Source organism: Solanum stenotomum, chromosome 1 (assembly GCF_019186545.1).
Source record: "Solanum stenotomum isolate F172 chromosome 1, ASM1918654v1, whole genome shotgun sequence".
Lineage (NCBI taxonomy): Eukaryota > Viridiplantae > Streptophyta > Magnoliopsida > Solanales > Solanaceae > Solanum > Solanum stenotomum.
The window spans coordinates 85826256-85850453 of NC_064282.1; the positions used below are offsets into that span (position 1 = coordinate 85826256).

The following is a 24198-nucleotide window of genomic DNA, read 5'->3' on the forward strand; positions in this document are numbered from 1 at the left end:
GCCCTACCACGCGTGCGAGCCATCCCTGCCAGCAAGTCATAAATGACTTGGGGTCGCTACAGGAACGCTCTAAACGATGAAATGAATTCTTTAATTTAAAAATGACCTGGAGGGTCATTACAGGCCGGACCTCAAACCGGATGCTCTATATAAGTGTACGGGCAATAGAGGCCGGACCTCAAACCGGATGTTCTATATAAGTGTATGGGCAATAGAGGCTGAACCTTAAACCGGATGCTCTATAAATGTGCCAATGTAGCTGCTGAAAGAGTCCCAATTGATCCATACTCATAAATATCCGCGGAATGCCGTCCACACATAACCAATCAATGTAAGTCCTTGGAACCAAATCGAAAACCAAATTCAAATTGCGAAGTAGAATTAGTGTCGCCGACGTAACTCGTGAAGCCGTAACATCGGGGAAAAATAAGGATAACTATAGTCGGAGAAAGAGTATCGCCTAACTAAGGCCCAAACTATCTGACTCAAGTCTGCTACACCATTCTGCAGGGATCTAAGCCGGCCGAGCGACGTCGGGGCAAAACTAAGGCCTATCGGATCCGAATCATGTATTTCTAAGGCAAGCCTCAGTCAAACCTAAACTAAGGCCCAACATGCTTCAAATAAACAATAATTAAGCATGCAAGCACTCCACATAGAGAGGAGGGTCCGTTAATAACACAAAGCAAGCTCACAGTTACCCGATAATTCCCGAAATAGATCGAAAACATGATTTCTTAACACCTATGCACGATTCAATAACTACCCAACCCAAATCCCAACTAATCAACATGCATTCACATTCTCGAGCTCAATCTAAGAGAGGAAAATCGTAGCCTACCTGTAGGTCGATCACACGCGCTCCAAAATCACTCCTTCGGAGCTTTCCCTTTATGAACGGTCTCGAGACGCTTCCCCGCTATCAAAAATAGTATCACAACGTTAATACGGTCGTTTAGACACCAAAATCACAACAAACAGAGACGGGTCAATTTTGGAGTCAAAACGGGAATCGTGGGACCCGCGCAGGAAATTCCGAAATTAACCCCAAAAGTGGGTCCTAACCAGTTCCCCCAGCTCATTTCCCATAATGGGACACAATTCGGGGCTCGGGAACAACACAATATCAACAAGCAACTAAAACCCAAATTTTCTCAAAAGAATAGAAATGGGACAGCAGCTAATTCAGCGTTTTTACCAAAAACGGGCGATCTACAGTAAAATCTAACAACACCACAATGTTCTCCTCGAAAAACCACTCAAGATAGCCTCAAAAATCACCAAAATCGGATCTAAAATGGCTAAGAAAACAAGTCTCAAAAATTTCCAAAATCAAGCTCACAAAAAGAGGTCTGGCAGCAGGTATTTTTCGAAATTTACCTCAAACGGAGACTCCAAATCACTATCCGAGCTCACCAACACGTTGTCCTCGAAAAATCTCACAACTTAGCCTTTTGGATCACCCAAATCGGTTGAGAGATGAGAGAGAGATGAGGGTTTGAAGTTTGGGAAAAGTGGCTGATTTTCTGCAATTTATTGCAGAAAATCTGCAATTTCCCAAAACTTAAAATTCCGACGGGGTGCTCCGAACTCGTTCGGAACCCCGTGCACGCAAACGAGATATGCAACCATACCAAATTCGATATTCCAGACTCAACGGCGCAGTCGAAATTTCCATCAGAGGTCATTTCGATAAAAAGTGGGTCCCACTTCCAAAAGCCATTTTAAGTCAAAACCCACAAAAGGGCTCGGAAAGATATCGAAAACCTCCAGACACAAAAGAAGGGTCAATCTAGACCAAACTCGACATTCCGGAGCTAACCACGCTGACGGAATTCTCATCTGAGTGCGTTTACTCAAAATGTTGACCAAAGTCAAACTTAAGCCAAAATTCAAAGGCTAAAACGCCTAATCGCACCGACTCACACTGAAAACCTCGGGAGTCATGTCGACCATGCTACTAGCCTAAAATGACCCTTCCGGAGCTGATGAAATCGTCAGAATTGGATTCCGATGTCATCTTCTTGAATTTTTGATCGAAAATGATCGTTCAAGGTTCATAAGCTCCAAAACACAAAAACTCGCACCAAGACCAAACGAACGACCAGGTGACCGAACTGTCAGTCCTAGCAAGTCATAAATGACTTGGGGTCGCTATAGGAACGCTCTAAATGACACACAGAAGGCAAGACACAGAAATGACCAAGAGGGTCATTACAGAATTATGCGGACAACTTTAAGTGGCCGTGGATGACTTAAGCCTTTTTTTTTCTTCTTAAATTTAAGCCATCACCATCACAACTTAAAGCAATTAGGTGTGGGGAGTTTGGTTTGACCCCCTACCATGTCTATAATTTCCAAGATAAGTTACACAAAAATAGAGGGGGGCATGTACCTAACCTCTAGCAAAAATAGATAGTGGAAATTAGGACATCAAAAAAGGAAAGGCAACAAACCTATAACCTTCTACTCAATAAGAAAAATACAAGATTCAACTAAGACCATCTCCAATCCCACTCTATTTTACTTTCTATTCTCTATATTTGGAGAGTAAAATAGAGAATTGGGTCTCCAACCACTCTCTGTAAAGCTCTCTATTCTCTATTTATAGAGAGGTGAATAGTTCTCCAAATTTGGAGAACTACTATTCACCTCTCTATTTCACTTTTTTTATTATATTAATATTATTTCTACTATTTGTAATTAACATATTATTTTTCATATAAGACTATTAATTAAATTTCTAATATTCTAAATTCTTTTTAAATATAATATAACATTTTAAAAAATATATTATTTAGTATATACTACTTTCATCCAGAATTAACAATAATTTAAATATTTTTTTTTCTTCAATTTTCGTCACTTTAAGAGATAATTTGATAGTATTATTATTGATTTTCACTATGAAGAATGCACAAATTTAAATGATAAAATAAAAATTGTAATTTAAAAATACAATACATGACATAATAATGTAAATACAAGATAACAATACAATACATAACATAATAATTTTAAAAATCACAACAATAATTTAGTAATCTGGTAGGTTGTTTCAGATTTAACAATATTAAAAAAAAAAGATAGTGTTAATAAAAGATAGTGTATGATCTAGAGAATTGTTGTGTTTGTGATTGTGGTTGTGCTTGCTGATTTCTTTTTTCAATTTTTCGTAGTTGTTCTTTAAAATTTAGAATAAAACATAATTTTATACTAAATAAAGAATTTTAAAATAATAATAATTTTATATTACATGAAAATTATATAGGGTGATTATTTTGAAAAAAGAAAGAATGGGTTTATATTATGAAATAAGAAAATGAAATAGAAATAAAATTAATAATATAATATTGAGAAAAGAGAAGAAGATTCTTTTTTAGAGAGTAAAATAGAGAATTGAGTAGGAGTTGGTTGTCTGAAAAAATAGAGAACTCTATATTTGGAGAGTGAAATAGAGTGTAGGGTTGGAGATGCCCACAAAAGAATTACATTTGTCATATCATCTTCTTCTGCAAGGTAGTTGCCATCTATCTAGTTGAAAGAGTCCCTTCTCTTCTTTCGGGAGTTGTTGATAAGAGAAGTAGAAGGTACTATTTCCATTCGATGTACCGGTCATAGGCTTGGTCCAAACAACTTGCCTCCATCTAACAATAGGTCTGTACCTTTCAATTCTTGAGCAAATTCGAACCCATTTTCCTGTTATGTCACAAGTTGGGAACACAAATAGTTGCTTTAATGTTCCATAAGATTTGCACTTCCATTCTAGTTGTCAAATATTTGGTCTGATCTCCATATCTACAAGATGTCCAATTTTTTCAGATTTCCCATGCTATACACATGGGACTGATTTGTTGTACCATTTTATGCACACTATTGGCAGTGTTCATATTCTACCAAGCATTGAAGAGAATTCTAATGTTGCCTCCTTAGTGATTGGTTCCAAAGGGGTTTCCAAAATTATTCCATATGCTTAGCCATCTCACTATCACTAAACACATGTTGAATTAATTCATTTTGAGGTATTGTGCAACATAGGCATTTGGTATCCATTAGATTACCAAACCTTTGGAGTACCTCATCAAAAGATAGCTTTTTGAGCATCATTCTCCAGGTAAAAGGATATTTTGAAAGGTAAGCATTTGTGCCAAACCTTACTCGGGATGCCATCTTTCTGTCTCACTTCTCTTATGCTTTGCCAACCAGAAGAATTTGTATATTGACCATTTCGAGTAATGTTTCAAACAGCATAGTCATTATTATTAGCATCCCCAATAGAAATGTTAGCAATATATAGGACAATATGTTCAGGGAGATCTTCCCTTAATTTATTTATGTTCCAGTTACCGCCATCAATATAGTCCATAACATTGGCGTTGTTATTATGCATATGGTCAGGGTACAGAATAGCCAGAGGCCCTTTCTCACACCAATAGTCCGACCACATATTACAACTACCACTGTTAATTTTTCAGAAAGTGTTAGGTTTAACAGCATGTCTAGCATTGACCATGAACTTCCAAGCTTGTGAATTACTACAGATCCANTATTGAAGAGATTCTTGTAATGTCTAATAACAACCCTTGCAATCATGTTGTCCCCGTCAATTCAGTTGTCTCTGTAGTCTTTGATTCTGTGAATAAGAAGTTTCTTTCTTTTGCCTCTTAGCACACTGTGAAAATATTTACTGTTGTAGTCCCCATCTTTGGACCAATTAATTATAGTTTTTTTCTTTAGTAAAGCATCCTACATTTCAAGCCATTTAACATATTTTGCATACTCCCTGTTGAAATCTTCCCTGCATTGTTCATTATTGTTTAAAGTGTCCAGTTTTTCAAGAAGTTGAACTCTGGTCTCCCATTTGTTAACCTGCTCATGAATATCTCCAATGGTCTCTTACTCAGATTTTTTCTTAGAACCTTTAAGTTACACTAGAGTCTCCACATTGCATTGCCTGTCACATTCATGTTCCGAGTTTTGAACAATCTCCAAAAAGTCTGATTGTTGAGTTCATAAGTTTAAGAATCTAATAGTCAAATACTGTAGGCTAAGTGTGTAGAATAATAGTCAAATATTGTAGGTAAAAGGCATGATCTGATAAGATATGCTCTTGACCTTTTGTGTCTAGCTTTGTGTATATATTCTAGGTGTAATCTATCATTTGAAGTATGAAGTGAAATACACTTACATCATTAACTTGGTATCAGAGCCTCCGCTATTTTTGTAGAGATTCAAGTTGTTATCTTCTTTTTTTCTGTTCTAACAGATCTTCCAGGACTATCCGACTGTTCCTTTTTCTTTTACCAGAAGCCACTTCCGACAGGTTTTACAAAGCCATCTCAAACTTACATTTGAAGTTTGTGAGGGTTAACCAATCATTCTAGTCTTAGCCAGCATATCCCTAATTATTTTTCAGAAATCAAAAAAGTTTTCAAGAAAAAGAAAAAAAAATAGTCATTTTCATAGGCTGTTTCTTCCTATTTCTGGCAAACATTTGTTCAGTTCAGATCTGAAAAAAAACACTTTTTATATTTCATTTAGTTGTTAAAGCCATAATGTCAAAGAAAGGTGAATCTCTAACTGATGTCTCTTAGAAAATTGCATTTTCAGGTGATGTCAAATCGATAGTTTCCTCTATTTCTAGTTCTCTACTTATTACTACCATGAAATTAGAAGGTAGCAATAATTATACACCATGGTCTTCATCTGTTGAGATGTGGTTTATGGGACAAGGATATGAAGATCATTTGGTTAAAACTACTAGTGATATTATTGTTAGTGAAAGGACTAAGTGGAGTCGAATTGATGCTCAATTATGAAATCTTTTATGGAACTCTTTAGATCCTAAATTACTCAACCTGTTTCAATTTTGTAAAACTTGTTATAAAGTTTGGAATAAAGCTAAGCCTTTGTATACGAATGATATCCAACATATATACAAGGTTGTCTCAATCTTAGTCCAACTTTAGTAGACTAATCAAGATATGACGAGTTATTTAGGACATATAGATACCTTGAAAAATCAATTTGATTCTCTCATGCTGCTTTCTGAAAGTGTCACCACACAAGAGCAACAAAGAGATAAGTTCTTTATGGTTTTAACATTGAAAAGACTTCGATCTGATCTCAGTTCTGTAAGGGATCAAATCCTAGCAAGTTCCTCAGTTCCTTCCTTAATCAACATTTCAGTTCGATTATTGTGTATTGGTTCAGAAACAAGTGATACCAATAACTTTGAGACATCTGTATTAGTTGTAAAAAATGAAAATTCATAGGAACAGAATGTCCATCAAAGGGGGAACAGTAGAAACTCTAGGCCATATTGCAACTACTGCAACAAGCCAGGCCATATTCGACAATCTTGTTGGAAATTGCATGGTCGACCACCACGTACTAACAATCGGAGTACGACTAACATGGTTCAGACCCACTGTAATAGACTTTAATTCAAAAAAGTTAGAAGGGGGCTCAATTTTAGGGATAAGATCCAAACATGTGTGAGTGAAATATTTAGTAAGTTTTTTTCAGAGAAAAATTCAGCAACAAAGTCACAAACATCATATTTAATAATATCTCAACTTGTATGAAAAAACTTACCATTGAAGCTGTCAGGTTCAATTTCATCCTCTCTGGTTGCTCTGTGAAGCATACAATTATCCTCTTCAGTAATCATCTTTGGTATGCAATCTAAAGCGCCACTGTCCTAGTTAGGTTGCCACATATTGAAGAGATTCTTGTAATGTCTAATAACAACCCTTGCAATCATGTTGTCCCCTTCAATCCAGTTGTCTCTGTAGTCTTTGATTCTGTGAATAAGAAGTTTCTTTCTTTCGCCTCTTAGCACACTGTGAAAATATTTACTGTTGTAGTCCCCATCTTTGGACCAATTAAATATAGTTTTTTTCTTTAGTAAAGTATCCTACATTTCAAGCCATTTAACATATTTTGCATGCTCCCTGTTGAAATCTTCCATGCATTGTTCATTATTGTTTAGAGTGTCCAGTTCTTCAAGAAGTTGAACTCTGGTCTCCCATTTGTTAACCTGCTCATGAATATCCCCAATGGTCTCTCTAGACCATTTACTCAGATGTTTTCTTAGAACCTTTAAGTTACACTGGAGTCTCCACATTGCATTGCATGTCACATTCATATTCCGAGTTTTGAACAATCTCCAAAAAGTCTGATTGTTGAGTTCATAAGTTTAAGAATCTAATAGTCAAATATTGTAGGCTAAGTGTGTAGGATAATAGTCAAATATTGTAGGTAAAAGGCATGATCTGATAAGATATGATCTTGACCTTGTGTCTAGCTTGGTGTATATATTCTAGGTGTAATCTATCATTTGAAGTATGAAGTGAAATACACTTACATCATTAACTTGGTATCAGAGCCTCTGCTATTTTTGTAGAGATTCAAGTTGATATCTTCTTTTTTTTCTGTTCTAACAGATCTTCCAGGACTATCCGACTGTTCCTTTTTCTTTTACTAGAAGCCACTTCCGATAGGTTTTACAAAGCCATCTCAAACTTACATTTGAAGTTTGTGAGGGTTAACTATTCATTCTAGTCTTAGCCAACATATCCCTTATAATTTTTCAGAAATCAAAAAAGTTTTCTAGAAAAAAAAAATAGTCATTTTCATAGGTTGTTTCTTCCTATTTCTGGCAAACTTTTGTTCAGTTCAGATCTGAAAAAAAAAACACTTTTTGTATTTCATTTAGTTGTTAAAGCCATAATGTCAAAGAAAGGTGAATCTCTAACTGATGTCTCTTAGAAAATTGCATTTTCAGGTGATGTCAAATCGATAGTTTCCTCTATTTCTAGTTCTCTACTTATTACTACCATGAAATTAGAAGGTAGCAATAATTATACACCATGGTCTTCATCTGTTGAGATGTGGTTTATGGGACAAGGATATGAAGATCATTTGGTTAAAACTACTAGTGATATTATTGTTAGTGAAAGGACTAAGTGGAGTCGAATTGATGCTCAATTATGAAATCTTTTATGGAACTCTTTAGATCCTAAATTACTCAACGTGTTTCAATTTTGTAAAACTAGTTATAAGTTCTGGAATAAATCTAAGCCTTTGTAGACGAATGATATCCAACATATATACAAGGTTGTCTCAGTCTTAGTCCAACTTTAGCAGACTAATCAAGATATGGCAAGTTATTTAGGATATATAGATACCTTGAAAGATCAATTTGATTCTCTCATGCTGCTTTCTGAAATTGTCACCACACAAGAGCAACAAATAGATAAGTTCTTTATGGTTTTAACATTGAAAAGACTTCGATCTGATCTAAGTTCTGTAAGGGATCAAATCCTAGCAAGTTCCTCAGTTCCTTCCTTAATCAACATTTCATCTCAATTATTGTGTAGTGGTTCGGAAACAAGTGATACCAATAACTTTGAGACATCTGTATTAGTTGTAAAAAATGAAAATCCACAGGAACAGAATGTCCATCAAAGGGGGAACAGTAGAAACTCTAGGCCAAATTGCAACTACTGTAACAAGCCAGGCCATATTCAACAATCTTGTTGGAAATTGCATGGTCGACCACCACGTACTAACAATTGGAGTACGACTAACACGGTTCAGACCCACAAAGACACATGTGGTCAACTAGCCAGTTCTGTTACTTTGTCTATAACAGATTATAGTGATTACTCCCAGTATCAAGCAGCTACACGACAGTCACCTTTATCTAGCACCTCACAAACTGGTAATTCCTTTGCTTGTCTAACCAGGTCTTCACCCACATGCCCATGGATATTTGATTCCGGTGCATCTGACCATATCTTTAGTAATTAGAATCTTTTCTCAAATCTTATTCATTCTGCAACCCTCTCTACAGTTACTCTTACTAATGGATCAAGAACTGCGGTAAAAGGAATAGGGGACGTGCAACTTCATCCCTCTATTTCTTTAAAATCAGTTTTATTTTCTCCTGAATACCTATTTAATTTGATTTTTGTTACCAAATTAACCAAATACCTCAACTGTTGTGTCACTTTTTTGGCCGACTCTTTTGTTGTACAAGACTGGAGAATGAGGAAGACGATTGGAATAGGATATGAGTTACACGGACGGTATCACATGTCTAAATCACCACCACTAGTTGCCTTCACTTCCACTACCTCAGTTGATCTTCTCCACAATCGTCTTGGTCACCCAAGTCTTGCAAAGCTTCAAAAATTAATTCCTAGTCTTTCCACTTCGTCTTCTTTTGAATGTGAGTCTTGTCAACTTGGAAAACATAGTCGCACTTCATTTCCCAAAAGAGTCAATAATAGGGCCACATATATGTTTGGCATTGTTCACTCAGATGTATTGGGCCTAGTCATGTTGTTTCAAGTTTAGGATTTCAATATTTTGTTACCTTTATTGATGATTTTCCGTTGCACATGGGTGTTTAATGTTTTTAATGAAAAATAGTTCTGAAGTATTATCTTTTTTTCAAAATTTTTGTGCTAAGATAAGAAATCAATTTGGTGTTTCAATAAAGGTATTACACAGTGATAATGTCAAAGAGTACTTATCATCTCTTTTTTCCAATTGCATGTCGTCTCAAGGAATCACTCACCAGACTTCTTGTGCATATACTCCTCAACAAAATGGAGTAGCCGAACATAATAATATGCATCTCATTGAAACTGCTCGTACTTTGCTTATACACCATCATGTTCCTCTTTGCTTTTGGGGGGATGCCGTTCTCACTGCTTGTTATTTGATAAATAGAATGCCATCCACTATGTTGCAACATCAAAGCCCTCACTCAATTCTCTTTCCAGGTCAAAATCCCTATCATCTACCTTTGAGAATGTTTGGATGTACTTGCTTTGTCCATGACCAAAGTACTAGAAATGACAAACTCCAACCAAAATCAATTAAGTGTGTATTTCTAGGATACTCTCATCACCAAAAAGGTTACAAGTGCTATGATTCAAAAACAAATAAATATTTTTTCACTGCAGATGTAACATTTTTTGAAACTTCTCCCTATTTTACACCAAGCACTACAAGCAGAAATTTAATTCCTCAAATTCTGCCAGTACCTATACTTCCTCTACCACAAGTCAGTCTTCCAAACAACCCTCAAACCACTCATCCTCCTCTTCAAGTATACACCCGACGTGTGCTCGTCCTCTTCGTGATAACAATGATGGTACTAATCTTAGTCCAGATACAATGGTAACTCCTGATGACTCATCTCTTGCTCCTTCGTCACCTGCTCCAGTCATGCATTCATCATGCAATCAGATGCAACAACGCCACCAATTGCCATACGCAAAGGTATACATTCTACTCGAAATCAACAACCAGAGAGATATAACTGTTTAAGTTATCATTGGTTGCCCCCATTATATTATACCTTTGTATCTACCCTATCTATTGTACCTATACCAAAAACTGTTAGTGAAGCGTTGGAACATCCAGGGTGGAGAGATGCTATGATTGAAGATATGAAAGCTTTACAGACCAATAACACTTGGGAATTGGTCCAGTTACCGAAGGGGAAATCTATTGTTGGAAGTCGATGGATTTATAGAGTAAAGGTGGGTTTGGATGGAACAATTGATCGACTGAAAGCTTGCCTTGTTGCCAAAGGGTACACCCAAATTTATGGTCTTGACTATGGTGATACATTCTCTCTCGTTACCAAAATTGCATATGTCCGACTACTTATTTCCTTGGCAACAATGCATCATTGGCCGCTTCATCAACTAGATATTAAGAATGCCTTTTTGCATGGGGAACTTGCTGAGGAAGTTTATATGGAGCAACCTCCTGGATTTGTTGCTCCGGGGGGGTCGAGCTTAGTATGTAGTCTCTAACGTTCTCTATATAGCCTCAAGCAATCTCCGAGAGCATGGTTTGGCAGATTTAGCTCTGTTGTTCAACAATTTGAGATGTCTCGAAGTAAAGCAGATCACTCTATTTTCTATCGACATAATGATCCAGAAAAAAATGTATTTGGTCGTTTATGTTGACGACATTGTCATAACTGGAATGATTTGGAAGGAATATCTCAGCTAAAACGGCATTTGTTCAGTCACTTTCAAACCAAATATTTGGGGAAGTTAAAGTGTTTTTTGATCATTGAGATAGCACAATCCAAGACAAGTATTTCTATCTCACAAAGAAAATACGCTATGGACATATTGGAGGAGACATGCATGTTAAATTGCAAACTTATTGACACTCCTATGGATCCAAACATCAAACTCGTTCCTGGACAGGGGGAGCCATTGGAAGATCCTGGTAGATATCAAAGACTAGTTGGTAAATTGAATTATCTCACTATTACACGCCCATATATTTCATTTGCAGTAAGTGTGGTTAGTCAGTTTCTCCAAGCTCCATGTAAAGATCATTGGAACGCAGTGATTTGCATCCTCAGATACATCAAGAGAGCTATAGGACAGAGATTGTTATATGAAGACAAAGGTCGCACTGACATCATTGGATATTCTGATGCGAATTGGGCATGTTCTCCAACAGATGCGGATTGGGTAGGTTCTCCAATAGATAAACGTTCTACTTCCGGATATTGTGTCATGATTGGTGGCAATTTAATCTCTTGGAAAAGTAAAAAACAAGATGTCGTTGTCAGATCTAGTGCAGAAGCAGAATATCGAGCTATGGCTCTTGCTACATGCGAGCTTATTTGGTTGAAATATTGTAGGTAATTGTGTAGGATAATAGTCAAATATTGTAGTAGGTAAAGGCATGATCTGATTAGATATGCTCTTGACCTTTTGTGCCTAGCTTTGTGTATATTTTTTAGGTGTAATCTATCATTTTGAAGTATGAAGTGAAATACACTTACATCATTAACACCTACTAATGTAACTAGAAACATGATCATTAGGTAGGGAAACTTATTAGTATCACAACTATTATTAGAAAGAGAAAATACATTAATTTGTAAATATCTATTAATTTCACACAATGCTAAAGGCAAAGAGTGAAGTCCCGCTGGTCCAAGTTGGATAGAACAACTTAGCTAGACCAACTAAATATCCATGGCCAATATAGACACAACCATAACTAATTGATGCACCCCCATAGATAGTAGCTCCAGTGTTAAATGTCCACAAGATTTTTCCATTACTGGCATCCATGGCATAGAGAGGTCCATTAGGTGCCACTGATCCTGCAAAGAGAACTCCATTAACTATGGTGACCGGCCCAGGGGACGTCTCGTTGCTAGGATTTGCAGTGGTCCATAGGATTTGGCCTGTGTTTGCATCCATTGCCACCCATCCACCAGCTGTTGTGTTTTGAGTTGTAGGTGCCAGTGCGAAAGGTACTCTGTTTCCATTGACTATGTTCGTGTAAACTCGCCGTTCATCTGTGGCTGCACCCCCCATATTCCTCCTCCCTCCAAGCTCCCCGGTCCTGCTTTCTACATCACAAACCAAATTAAAATACTAATTGATATGATGTGAAGAGTACTTAAAAAGATGAACATTCTAGTTATAGGACTTTACCTTAAACCAAGCAATATTTCCATTGTTGTGATCAAGCGCCCAAGCAATATTTCCATTGTTGCGATCAAGCGCCCAAGCAATATTTCCATTGTTGCGATCAAGCGCCCAAGCAAAGCCACTTTTCTGCACAGCCACCACAACATCGCAAAGTCTTCCATTTGAAAATATGGTTAGCATCATTGGCGCCTCTCCGAAATCAGCATCCATGTTAGGTCCGGGTGGGCAATCAGGATTATTAGGAACCAAACATGCGAAAGTGAAAACGTCGTAGCCTCCAAGCTGTGTAGCCCAAGCAATTTTTCCAGAATTCAAATCCAGTGCAAGAATTGAATCAAAATGAATATCTTTACCAAAACACTGATCAGGAACAGTTGGTGACGTTGTTCGATTGTTTTGAGCTTCTTGGCATTTCAACACTTCTGGTGGAGCTAAGTAAAGATTTTCAGTTCCTACATAGACATGTCCTCTGGCTATGTCAATAGCTGGGCTGCTTCCCCATATAGTTGCACCGGAATAGCCTCCGAGGTGCCCACCATTGTCTGGAAGTGTATAGGTTTGTCATATAATTGCACCAGTTCTAACATTTAGTCTTACTAGGCTGCCTCTAAATGGCAGCATTGTGCAGCTGGTTGTACAGTATTCTCCACTGATGATACTCCCACATAATATCCACTGTTAAGAAAGTTGTGGACAAATTTAGTATCCTAGCACATCTTAATATGTCATGTTGCTCGGACCCTTCAAAAGTGTTACCGCACTTATGTCAGATCCTCTAAAGATGCATAGTTTTAGGAAGATCTGACACATCTAGCGATAGAGCATATGCACACCTTACCCCTATCTCAAATATAGATAGACTGTAGTCTCAAGAAAAAATAACAAATCGAAGTACAAGAAACAAACAGTGAAATAGATAGTAACAAATATCGAGGGACACGAAACTAACCCCAAGAGAACTGTTCCTGATTGAGTGATAAGAGCTAGAGGCCTTGGATCAAGCAGAGTGGACCAAACAAGTGCTCCAGTTAACCTCCTCACAACAATCACAACAGCAGGTCCATAAATCCCCACAAGTAAAAGATCATTAGCCACAACTGGTGTTGCTCTTGACACTGTCACATTCACAGATCTTACTGGGGGCAGCCCAGTGAGCCTTGTAAGATTCTGTTGCCATATGAGTCCTCCATTTATTGCATTCACTGCATACAGATTCCCATTCCATGATGGGAAGTAAACAACTCCATTTGCAACTGCTGGGGTTGCTGTAATGTCGAATCCGGCTAAGAATTTCAACCTTAATTTCAATCTGTTTATTGTTCTTGGGCTGATTAAAATTTCTCCAGGAGCTGACCTTCTTGTGATGTCACCACCATGATTCAACCACTGTATATTCAAGTCAAATATGCAAAAAGTTAGTGACCAAATGATTCTGAATTGTCACTAAACTCATAGTTCATCTTAGTTACTAGATTCACAATTATATACTTATACAACACGACAACAAGATACTCAGTGTAATACCACAAATGGAATCTGGAAAGCGTGGTGTTTACGCAAACCTTACGTCTGTGAAGTTAGGGATGTAGTTTCTGAAAGATGTTAGACTCAAAGTAAAACTATTCAAAGAAGGTTTGAAAAAAGAAATAGAAGAAGTCATGTTGAAAATACTAGAGAAAATAATAGTTACAACAACAATAACATGATACCGAAGTAAAAAAGACAACAAGTGGTAATAAAAATTGCCGAGAGATAATAAAATAATAATAATAGTAAGTGAAACTAAACCGTGGCTGACTGTCCACTAACCTTCTACCTTAATTCCTGAGTTTCATACCTTTCTATCTAAGGTCATATGCTTGGTAAGCTGAGGACTGTCATGTCTTGTTTAATCACCTCCGGCCGGCCCCCCCGCTACATCTTTGGCCTACATCTATCTCTCCTCTGACCTCCCAGGTCCAACCTTTCACTTTTTGGTTGGGGCATCGGGCCATCTTTTCTTCACTTGTCTGAATTATCTCAGTCTCACTTCTCTCATCTAATCCACCACAAAGACCACTGCCACTTTGTTCTGAGTATCTTTATTCCTAATCATATCTAAGCAAAAGTCATTAGGTTCATCTGAATCCGTAAGCAATATTCTACCTCTACTCCTAATGTGCACTATCATAAATATATGTTATTTCGTTGTACCTTTCCAACGGAAATTTGGATCAAAGTTAAATTATTTTTAAATACAAAATAATATAATTTGCTTCGTTCGGACAAACTAAAAAAAGAAAATGTGTCGTACAAATTGAACCAAAAAGAGTACTTACTTCGGCAGATGTATGATCTATAACAAGGAAAAATGTGATGATCATAAAGGAAACAAGTTTTCTATGAGTTAAAGCCATATTATATATGCTTTATAAGAGGGAAAATGGTCAATAATTTAAAGGAATACATGCAAGTATTTATAGGATTATATGATTCTCACTTTTAGAAAATGATGTATGCAAAAAAACTTTATATTTGTTTTTAATTTCAAAAGCAACTTCTTTTTTTACACTAAGGAGATCATTCAGAAGTGTGTCTATCAAGTGAGACAGTTGCAACAAATTAAAATTACAATTATTGGGAAGTATGAAGTATTATCTACACCAAAAATGATTTTTAGCGACGTTTAATTAACTGTAATAGTTTAATTATTGCTAAATATTTTTAGAGGAAATTAGCACTCTTTGTAAATATCCCTTAAGTCTATAGCGACACTAAATCCAATAACAATTAAATATGCTGGTAAATATTTTAGCAATCTTTGTTAATGTGCATATTTATTGTCACTAAAAATTATTTTTATGGTAATGAATCACACATTTCACCTTTTGATTTTCTTATTTTTGTCAATATATGTCTAGTGAGATATAAACTCTTTTGAAACTGACATTTTATTCGAACATAATTTATAAAATATTATGATATGAAATATAAATTTATGTCTTGTGAAATAATTTATTACAAAAGGACATAAATTAAAGACCATTAAAAAATGGACAAATTACTTAACTACACTCCTTTACTTATTTTAATATCCATTTATCCCTATTTATTTCAAAAATTTCAAAAATCCCTTATTTGCCTATGTATCCCGTGCACAACGCTATGTATCCCGCTATGTGGAATGTATCAAACGCTATGTATCCCGTGCACAACGCTATGTATCCCGCTATGTGGAATGTATCAAACCTAATGTATCCCGTGCACAATGTTATGTATCCCGCTATGTGGAATGTATCAAACCTAATGTATCCTGTGCACAACGCTATGTATCCCGCAAACATCCATTTTAAGGGATTTTTGGTAAATAAAAAACTAGAAGGGATAGGATGTTATTTAGTACTTATAATATGTGGTTCCTATAATTTATACTTAAAAAATAGGGACAAAGCCCAAAAATTCCAAGAGACATTTTCCAAGAAATTTGTTGGGGAGAGGCTGGAGGGTGAGGTCTAAGGCCACTAGGCCCCCAAGTTCGGTGGGGGGGGGGGGGGGGCATTTTCTAATAATAGTATGTATATATGTCGTTTTAGAGAAATAATATTTTTTTAAAAGCTTAGTATAGAAAGTAGAATCTACAAAATATTTATATTTTCCATTCTAAAATAATTGATATGTTTTACTTTTAGAGAGTCAAATCAATTAAGTTTTTGAGCTAAATTGAATTAAATAAAGTCAATACATTAAAATTAAAAAATAGATATTTATAAGCTATACGTTGCAATTTTTCTAATATTAATATAACAAAAAATACATTTTAAAAATGTTGATAAAAGTTTTATATAATTTGACTCTCTGAAAATAAAACATGACAAATATATTTTAGGATGAAGCGAGTGTAATAAGAAAGAAGACTTTGAAATGTAAATGATATACAGATGAAAAACTAGGAAGCAAGAATAACTCATTTTGATCCCTACATTACTTCTCAGAGCATGTTTGTCATTGGTAGACCAAAAACACTTATTTTAGAAAAAAGATATTTTTTTTGAAAAATAAGGTGTTTGGATAATCTATAAAAGTGCTTTTAAATGGAAGCAAAAACAATTTTTTCTACGTTTGGAAAGAAGATAAAAATTCTGCTTATTAAAAAAATAGAAGCAAAAATAAAAATTTATTTATTTCAAGACCAAAATATCTCTGTCATATATACATATTTACTAATACATCTCTTATACTTATTTATTTTTCTTGTGATTTTTTTAATGTAGTGATTTAATTTGCTTGATTTTTTTAATTATATTTTAATTCATCATGTTAATATTATGTCAATATTTAATTTGTTTTTTATTCATATATGTATAATATAGATTGAAAATTTGAATAGGTACATTTTAATTTAATAACTATAAGAATTCAATTTAAAATTTTATAATATATATTTAAAATAATTTATCTCTATAAAATAATCTTAACATTAAAAATGCATTGGTACGCCCTTTTCGTAATTTGACTCTCAAAAGTATTTTTAAAAAAAGATTAGTTAAACACAATTTGCTTATTAAAATAATTTTCAAATGAGTTAGCCAAACACAAATTATTTTTTTCAAAAGCACTTCCTGAAAAGTTATTTTAAAAAAGTGCTTTTAAAAATAAGTAATTTTTAGAACTAATGTCAAAAAGACTCTTAAAATAATTTCTTTTTGGTATTTATATTTAATATTTGGAATAATTAACGCAAATTATGCCTTCTCGTTTTTTTCCTTTTACAAGAAAATGTGACTTTTATGTGTTTTCCTTCATCCAAGTAAGCAATTATATTTTTGTCAAATACAAGGTATGTAGTGCATCGGACATTGTAAAATGCATATCTTTATTATTATTTCAAATAATATTGCAAGTGAACTGAAAAATGAGATTTTATTTTGATATAAAGTTATCAAATTCTATCATTCTATTTCATTTTTTCAATTTGAGAATAATATATTTCTACTTCATAGGTTTGTATCTCCCTTCTTTTTCTTTTTTTTTTATACTTTTCTTATTTATGGAATATAAAAAAAATTGACTTTATATCTTCAATTGAAAAGGAAGAACATTAAAAAGGAATAATAAATTTATCAGGGGGTGGCAGGAGGGGGTGGGGGTGGGTAGGTTAAGACCTAGTATTAAAGTTTGACTATAGACTATCAAATTTGTTGAGTCGCTCTTTGGGGAGTCTCACGCAGAATTACTAGTTAATTTTTTGTTTTTGGTTTATTGGCAAGATTAATGGCAGTTATTCTTATAAAATTATCCTATTTCAAATAGTTCAAGGGTAACATTGATATTCTTTTATCTGTTCTTAAATAACCGTTAGTAAAAGGGTATTTTTGAGGTACTTAACTAATGTGGATTTTGAGCTAGTTGATGCTAGTGATTTGAGCATTTTAATATTGTTATTAAGGTGGCCCATCCCTAAGTGTACTTTAATGTTATGACTGAAATAATTAGGTGTCATATGTAAGCTAGCAACACAAACCTCGAAAGACCATGAGTAAGAAGACAAACGAGAAATACACCAAAAATCACAAACAATTAATGTGGTTCGGTCAATTGACATAAATCCACAAAGGAGATGAAAATTTCATTATATAAATATAAGAGTACAAAATATCGAGAGAAATAACCTCACACAATTCACTCAGAATAAAAAGAGGTGCACACAAGTGTTAACATAACACTTGTGCCTCACAAATTCTTGCCCTGCACAAAACTCTCAAAGCCCCTAAGACTACACTGTGATCTGTAAATGTTGCTATGCAGAATGAATGAACCTCTATTTATGAAGTCATAAACCTTTTCCTACAAGAAAAGGAGTAGCCATATATGAAAAAAAAATTGTTTTCCTTCTAGAAAAAGGAAAATTTATTTGTGAAAAGAAACTCAGGGCAATTAATACCCAACACTTAATGGTACATAATTGTTCATTTGTTGCATTTTGATGTGAGTATTATTTTGGGTCAATTATTCACATTGAAGTGATGTTAATGTGGAGCATTTAAAAATAAAATAAAATGTGGAGCATTTGGTTTGTCCCTTGATGACATTATATGCCTCATCACTCTTATCAATTGTCTTATCAATTGTGGTAGAATGTGGTCATTGATTGTGAGTAAGTTTTGTAATCTCTTGCACATGATTTTTCTCATTATTCTACCTAATTGTTCTTGTAACTTATGTAACATTTGGATCATTCATTTACCCAATTTACCACCCATAGTCTTCCTAGTCATTGCAAGGAAGAATTTCTCACCTATAAGTCTATAAATAGTTGTTGCTTCCAAATGTACACGTAAGTGTACGTGGTCGCGCAAGTAATATAGTGACTCTAAAAGAGCCTGATTATCGAACTCAAAGAATTTGTCGATTAACTATTTTACTAAATTATACTGGTCTAATTATTTATTCAAGGGTGTCAAAAGAGTTTGATTTTTATTTGTAAATAAAAGAAGTATAACTTACATAAATCATAGTGTAAGGAGTAAATTACATCATATCCCTACTTTTTTTCTAATTACAATAATCCCTTAATTTTTACACAATTTGGATACATAAATCATTATCCGGATACATTAATGTTGATACATTATGCATCAAGTTGTTACGCTGAAAAAGGAAAAAAAAATAGAAAATTCAATTAAAATCCCATAAATTATGCTTACATGTTTCTTCTTACTATCAATCAATCAGACGCAAATCCTAACAAAACCAACAAATTCAAAAAATCAAATTTCTCCATCCTATTCATCAAAGAACCATTCAAATTAGATTCAAATTTACCAAAAAAATGATAAGATACTTAATGAATAGTTATTGGGATAAACAATTTCTTTTGTGAGTCTCAAATCTATTATTACAAGAGATCGATGAGATGAGGAAAGTCAACAAAACCACTCTTAAGATCCTTAATAGCAACATTATTAACATTGAACCCAACATTGTAACCAGGGAGTGCCTTTTGGAGAGCTTCGTGGTGCATCTCTATAAACTTGACTTCAGTTGTCAAACTAGTAGGTCCAAAAGTCACAATCATACCAAGTTTGATCGTGTAACACCTCGCTTTTTGAAAGAACAAGAATTAGAAAGAAATTGTTTTTGGAAATAATCAAATTTGAAAAGTTTGACAGAGTTAAGCTAAGTTTGAGTTTTGGCTCAACTTCAAACGACCATAACTCCTAGCTCAGAATGATTTAGGTGTGATACAAGATACCGTAGGAAATATCTTTGAATTATATTTCCAACGCCACCGATTTTTCTCATTTTTGAGTTTGTATGAGGGAGATATGCCCATTTGAAGTCGGGTTGTCTAGTTAAGGAAAGTCAAAATCAGATTTTAAAAGGGTATTTTGGTCTTTTCCATACCCAATTGGTTTAATTCATTTTTAGTGAATTAATTAAGGTCTAAACTGAATGGGTTCAGTTTACACAATTGCAAAATCACACTAGGGTTTTAGAGAAAAGAACTCAAGAGGAGAAAGGAGAAGAAAATGTCTAGATTCGTCAATTTCTTGAGGAATTGATTTGCGGAATTCGCCAAGGATTCGATCCTACGAGGTATGTGAGTTCACATAGTGTTGGGTTCGTTCAGCCACGTGCCAAACATGTTTATTTCAGTATGATTTTTGTCCTAAAAGATTGAGAATTTTATGTTCTTGAGTTGTGTTCTGAATTGCTTTCGTTCTTGAATTTGGGATGAGATTAAGGAGTTCTTGAGAGTTTAATGTCGATTGTTAGAGTTGTTTGAGTTAGATTCTAGTGTATATGTTTTGGGTATCTGGATCTAAAGAAAAATTGAAAAAAAGAATCGAATTTAATCGATTCAAGATCAGAAAACAAGTGGAAAAGTTCGTTAGGAACACTTGGGGCAAAGCTGGCGCGGCGCGCCCCTGATGCGCCAGGGAGGGATGGCGCGCCAGCAGTGCGCCAGAGTACTAACACTACCCATTTTTTGTCGTTTAGCCCGTCTGAGTCCTTCTAAAGTGTACTAACACTTACTATTGATTCTAACTACTCTAAATGACTTCTAAACATCTAGAAATAATCTGTAAACATGAATCATAACCTTGAATCCATAAATTCAAATTCAAGGGAAGTTAAGAGCCAAGTCTAGAGAGTTCCTAGAGTCATTTTCAAAAGTCTTTTGCAATTGCTTTAAACTTATTTTATGACTTGAGTAAAAAGTAAAGAGTGAAGTTCATTTCTACAAAAAAAGTACATGGGTACTATGTATTCCCAAAGGGTAAATGTTTTCACATTTAAACAAGAAAGAAAACACCGATTTCCAACAGAGCCTTTGAGCTAATTTTTTAGTAAAGAGTAAATGTTTTCACAATTAAGCAAGAGAGGAAACTTTGATTTCCAGGAGAGCCTTTGAACTATGTTTTTGAGCAATAATCTCAAACCACAGAAAGCAGTTATGTTTTTAAACATATGAGTTAGTAATATTTTGGGAGTAGTATTTAACATCGATATGGGGGAGAGTTCAGACAACTCACAGCCCCCATAAATCATGTAGCCATCATGGGTAGAAAAGGGTCATATTTTTTAGATGATTCCTTAGTGCCTTTTAGCATAGACTAGTGGATACACTTTGTAGGTTCTATACCCTTGGCAAGGTATAAGACGACCCTGGCAGCATGAGGCAAAACATTGTATCATCATATAGCTCTAAAGTGATGGTTGTCGGTTAGAGAAACTCCCATAGAAGTATTTTTTATTCTTATATACACAGAGTTAATTGTATTTTTATATACATCCAGAGTTTATATTATATTTTTGCATACATACAGAGTTACTATTGTATTTCTAAATATACAGAGTTGTTATCCATGTTTTAAAAGCTTTTCTTTATAATGCATTTACATTATTGCTTTATATTGAAATGAGTTAAGTTGAGCTCATGTATATTCTTTCAGTTCCTTTCAAGCTTATGTCTTGTTTTAGAATTCCCCTCGCATGCTCGTACATTCAATGTACTGACGCCATTTGGCCTGCATCATTGTTATGATGCAGTTACAGGTAACTAGGATCAACATCCAGCGCTTCATTGATTCTAGTTGAGCTTCAGAGTTGTTGGTGAGCCTTCTTGCTTCCGGAGGACCCCCCTTTTAATTACTTTGTTAGTTAGTTCATTAGATGTCGTGGGTCTTGTCCCGACGTCCATCTCAGTTGTTAGAGGCTTCATAGACAGTTAGTTAGTTCATTTGTCATTAATTTGTTATTGTCTTATGTTGAATCTTGTGTTGCCATCTTGCCTAGTTGAATGTTCTTTTAAGACATTCTAAGTTATTTCATGTGTTATCTTTTGAGACTATTTTCTTGTTATTTAAGTCTTCCGCTAAGAGTTAAGCCAGGCCAAGGTTTCTCTTAGGGCCAGTAATGGTTCTTGAGTTTTAGTCTCGCCCAGGGTGTATGCTCGGGGCGTGACAAACTTGGTATTAGAGCACATAGTTCAAGAGTCCTAGGGAGTCTATGAAGTCGTGTCTTTAGAGTCCTAGTTATCGGTGTGAAGCGCGTCACATCTATAATTAAGGGCTACAACATTTAGGAATTTTCTCACTTCTTTCATAGTACTCTTGCGATAGAGTTCATCTCTATAAAGTCTCTTTCTAGCTCGTTCTTGTGCGTGCTTTCAGTTGATCATGCCTCCACGAAGAGCTGTCCGAGGTCATCTCGCCAGGACGAATGTTGAACCACAGTAACAAGGGGTACCTAATGCACCTGAAGTGCAACCCCAAGGAGAGGTCACTAATGCTGAGTTCCGAGAAGCTATCCGGATGTTAAGTCAAGTTGTGACCAATCAAGTTGGACAGAGAGAGAGAATCGACAGGATGTGGCTGATACTTCAAGGATCCGTGAGTTCTTAAGGATGAATCCTCCAAGCTTCACTGGTTCAAGTGTTACTGAGGATCCAGAAAACTTTGTTGAAGAGCTTCAGAAGGTTTTTGAGATTATGCACGTTGTCGATGCTGAGAGGGTGGAACTAGTTGCATACCAAATGAAGGGTGTCGCTAGAATCTGGTTTGATCAATGGAAGAAGAATCGAGATGATGGTGCACCACTTATGAGTTGGGCTTTGTTTGAGGAGGCCTTCTTGGGGCGTGTCTTTCCCCGAGTACTGAGAGAATCAAAGGTATGAGAGTTCCTCACTCTTAAGCAGTATTCTTTGAGTGTTTTTGAATACAGTTTGAAGTTCACCCAACTTTCCCGATATGCTCCGGAGATGGTTGTTGACATGAGAAGCATGATGAGTTTGTTCGTTGCTGGGTTGTCTCGTCTGTCAAGTAAGGAAGGCAGGGCAGCTATGCTGATAGGAGATATGGACATAGCAAGGCTGATGATCCATGTACAATAGGTTAAAGAAGAGAGAACAAGAGAGCAAAGACAGGGAATGAGTCCGGGCAACAGAAAAGTAAAGCCAACCAGTCTTACTTCCAAGAGAATCAAAAGGGACCTGCTCCATCATCTGCTAGTGCACCTGCTCCATCATCTGCTAGTGCACCTGCACCAAGGAACAAATGTGAGTACAATAGTCAGAATTCACAGAATTTTAGAACTAGATCTGCCCATTCTCAAGGTAGTATGGCACAAGAGGGTGGTAAGCCTCCTGCATGTGCTAAGTATGGTAGAAGCCACTCAGGGGTGTGTCGTGATGGCTCCACTGGTTGCTTCAAGTACGGGCAAAACGGTCATTTTATGAGAGAGTGTCCTAAGAACAAGCAGGGTAATGGTAATGGTAATGGGGGAAATAGAGCCCAGTCTTCTTCAGTTGCTCCACCAGACAGAGCTGTATTTAGAGGAGCTACTTCAGGGGCAGGTGGAGGAGGAAATCGTCTTTATGTTATTACTAGTCACCAAGAACAAGAGGATTCGAGAGATGTTGTCACTGGTATGATCCAAGTCTTTAACTTTGATGTTTATGCTTTGCTAGATTTAGGAGCGAGTTTATCCTTTGTAACCCCTTATGTTGCGATGAATTTTGATTTTCTTCTTGAGAACCTTATTGAGACCTTCAGTGTTTTTACACCTGTTGGTGAGTCTATTCTAGCAGAGAGAGTCTATCGTGATTATACCATTTCTGTCAATCACAAGAGCACCATGGTTGATTTAGTTGAGTTAGACATGGTAGATTTTGATGTCATTCTAGGTATGGATTGACTTCATTCATGTTATGCCTTAGTTGATTGTAGAACTCGAGTTGTTAAGTTCCAATTTTCTAATGAGCCAAGTATAGAGTGGAAGAGTAGTTCAGCAGTGACTAAGGGTCATTTCATTCGTCCCTAAAGGCGGGAAAGTTAGTTTCCAAGGGGTGTGTCTATCACTTAGTCTGAGTTAATGACTCTAGTGTTGATATACCTCTTATTCAGTCAGTTTCAGTAGTAAAAGAGTTTCTAGAAGTCTTTCCAAATGATCTTCCCGGAGTCCCTCCTGAGAGAGAAATAAACTTTGGTTTAGATATTTGATCGAATAACACTATCAAAGAAACTTAATCTAGTTCTAAGAGTCAATGATCGTTAGTCAGTAGATAACCCAACTGAATGAGTTAGAGTCGAATCCCACATGGAGTGGTATGTGTTTAAGATTCAATAGGAAAGTACGAATATGCTCAAGTCAATAATAGGAATAGACATTTGCAATTAAAAACATAATTCAAGTTAAAGGGTGACGTGAATGTCAAATA

General features: G+C 35.6%; 2 protein-coding genes across 2 annotated transcripts in view; both read right to left on the reverse strand.

Annotated features, from left to right (window-relative positions):
- Positions 1-24198, reverse strand: part of LOC125864367 (sphinganine C4-monooxygenase 1-like) — a 752368-nt gene that overhangs the window by 689421 nt on the left and 38749 nt on the right. The window lies entirely within an intron of this gene.
- On the reverse strand, positions 11952-14893 carry LOC125858172 (uncharacterized). The gene is made up of 4 exons (XM_049537865.1): positions 14816-14893; positions 13436-13883; positions 12501-13039; positions 11952-12440 (listed from the first exon to the last, which is right to left on the reverse strand). Exons 1-4 carry the CDS (start codon positions 14891-14893, stop codon positions 11952-11954), a joined length of 1554 nt encoding a protein of 517 aa, XP_049393822.1.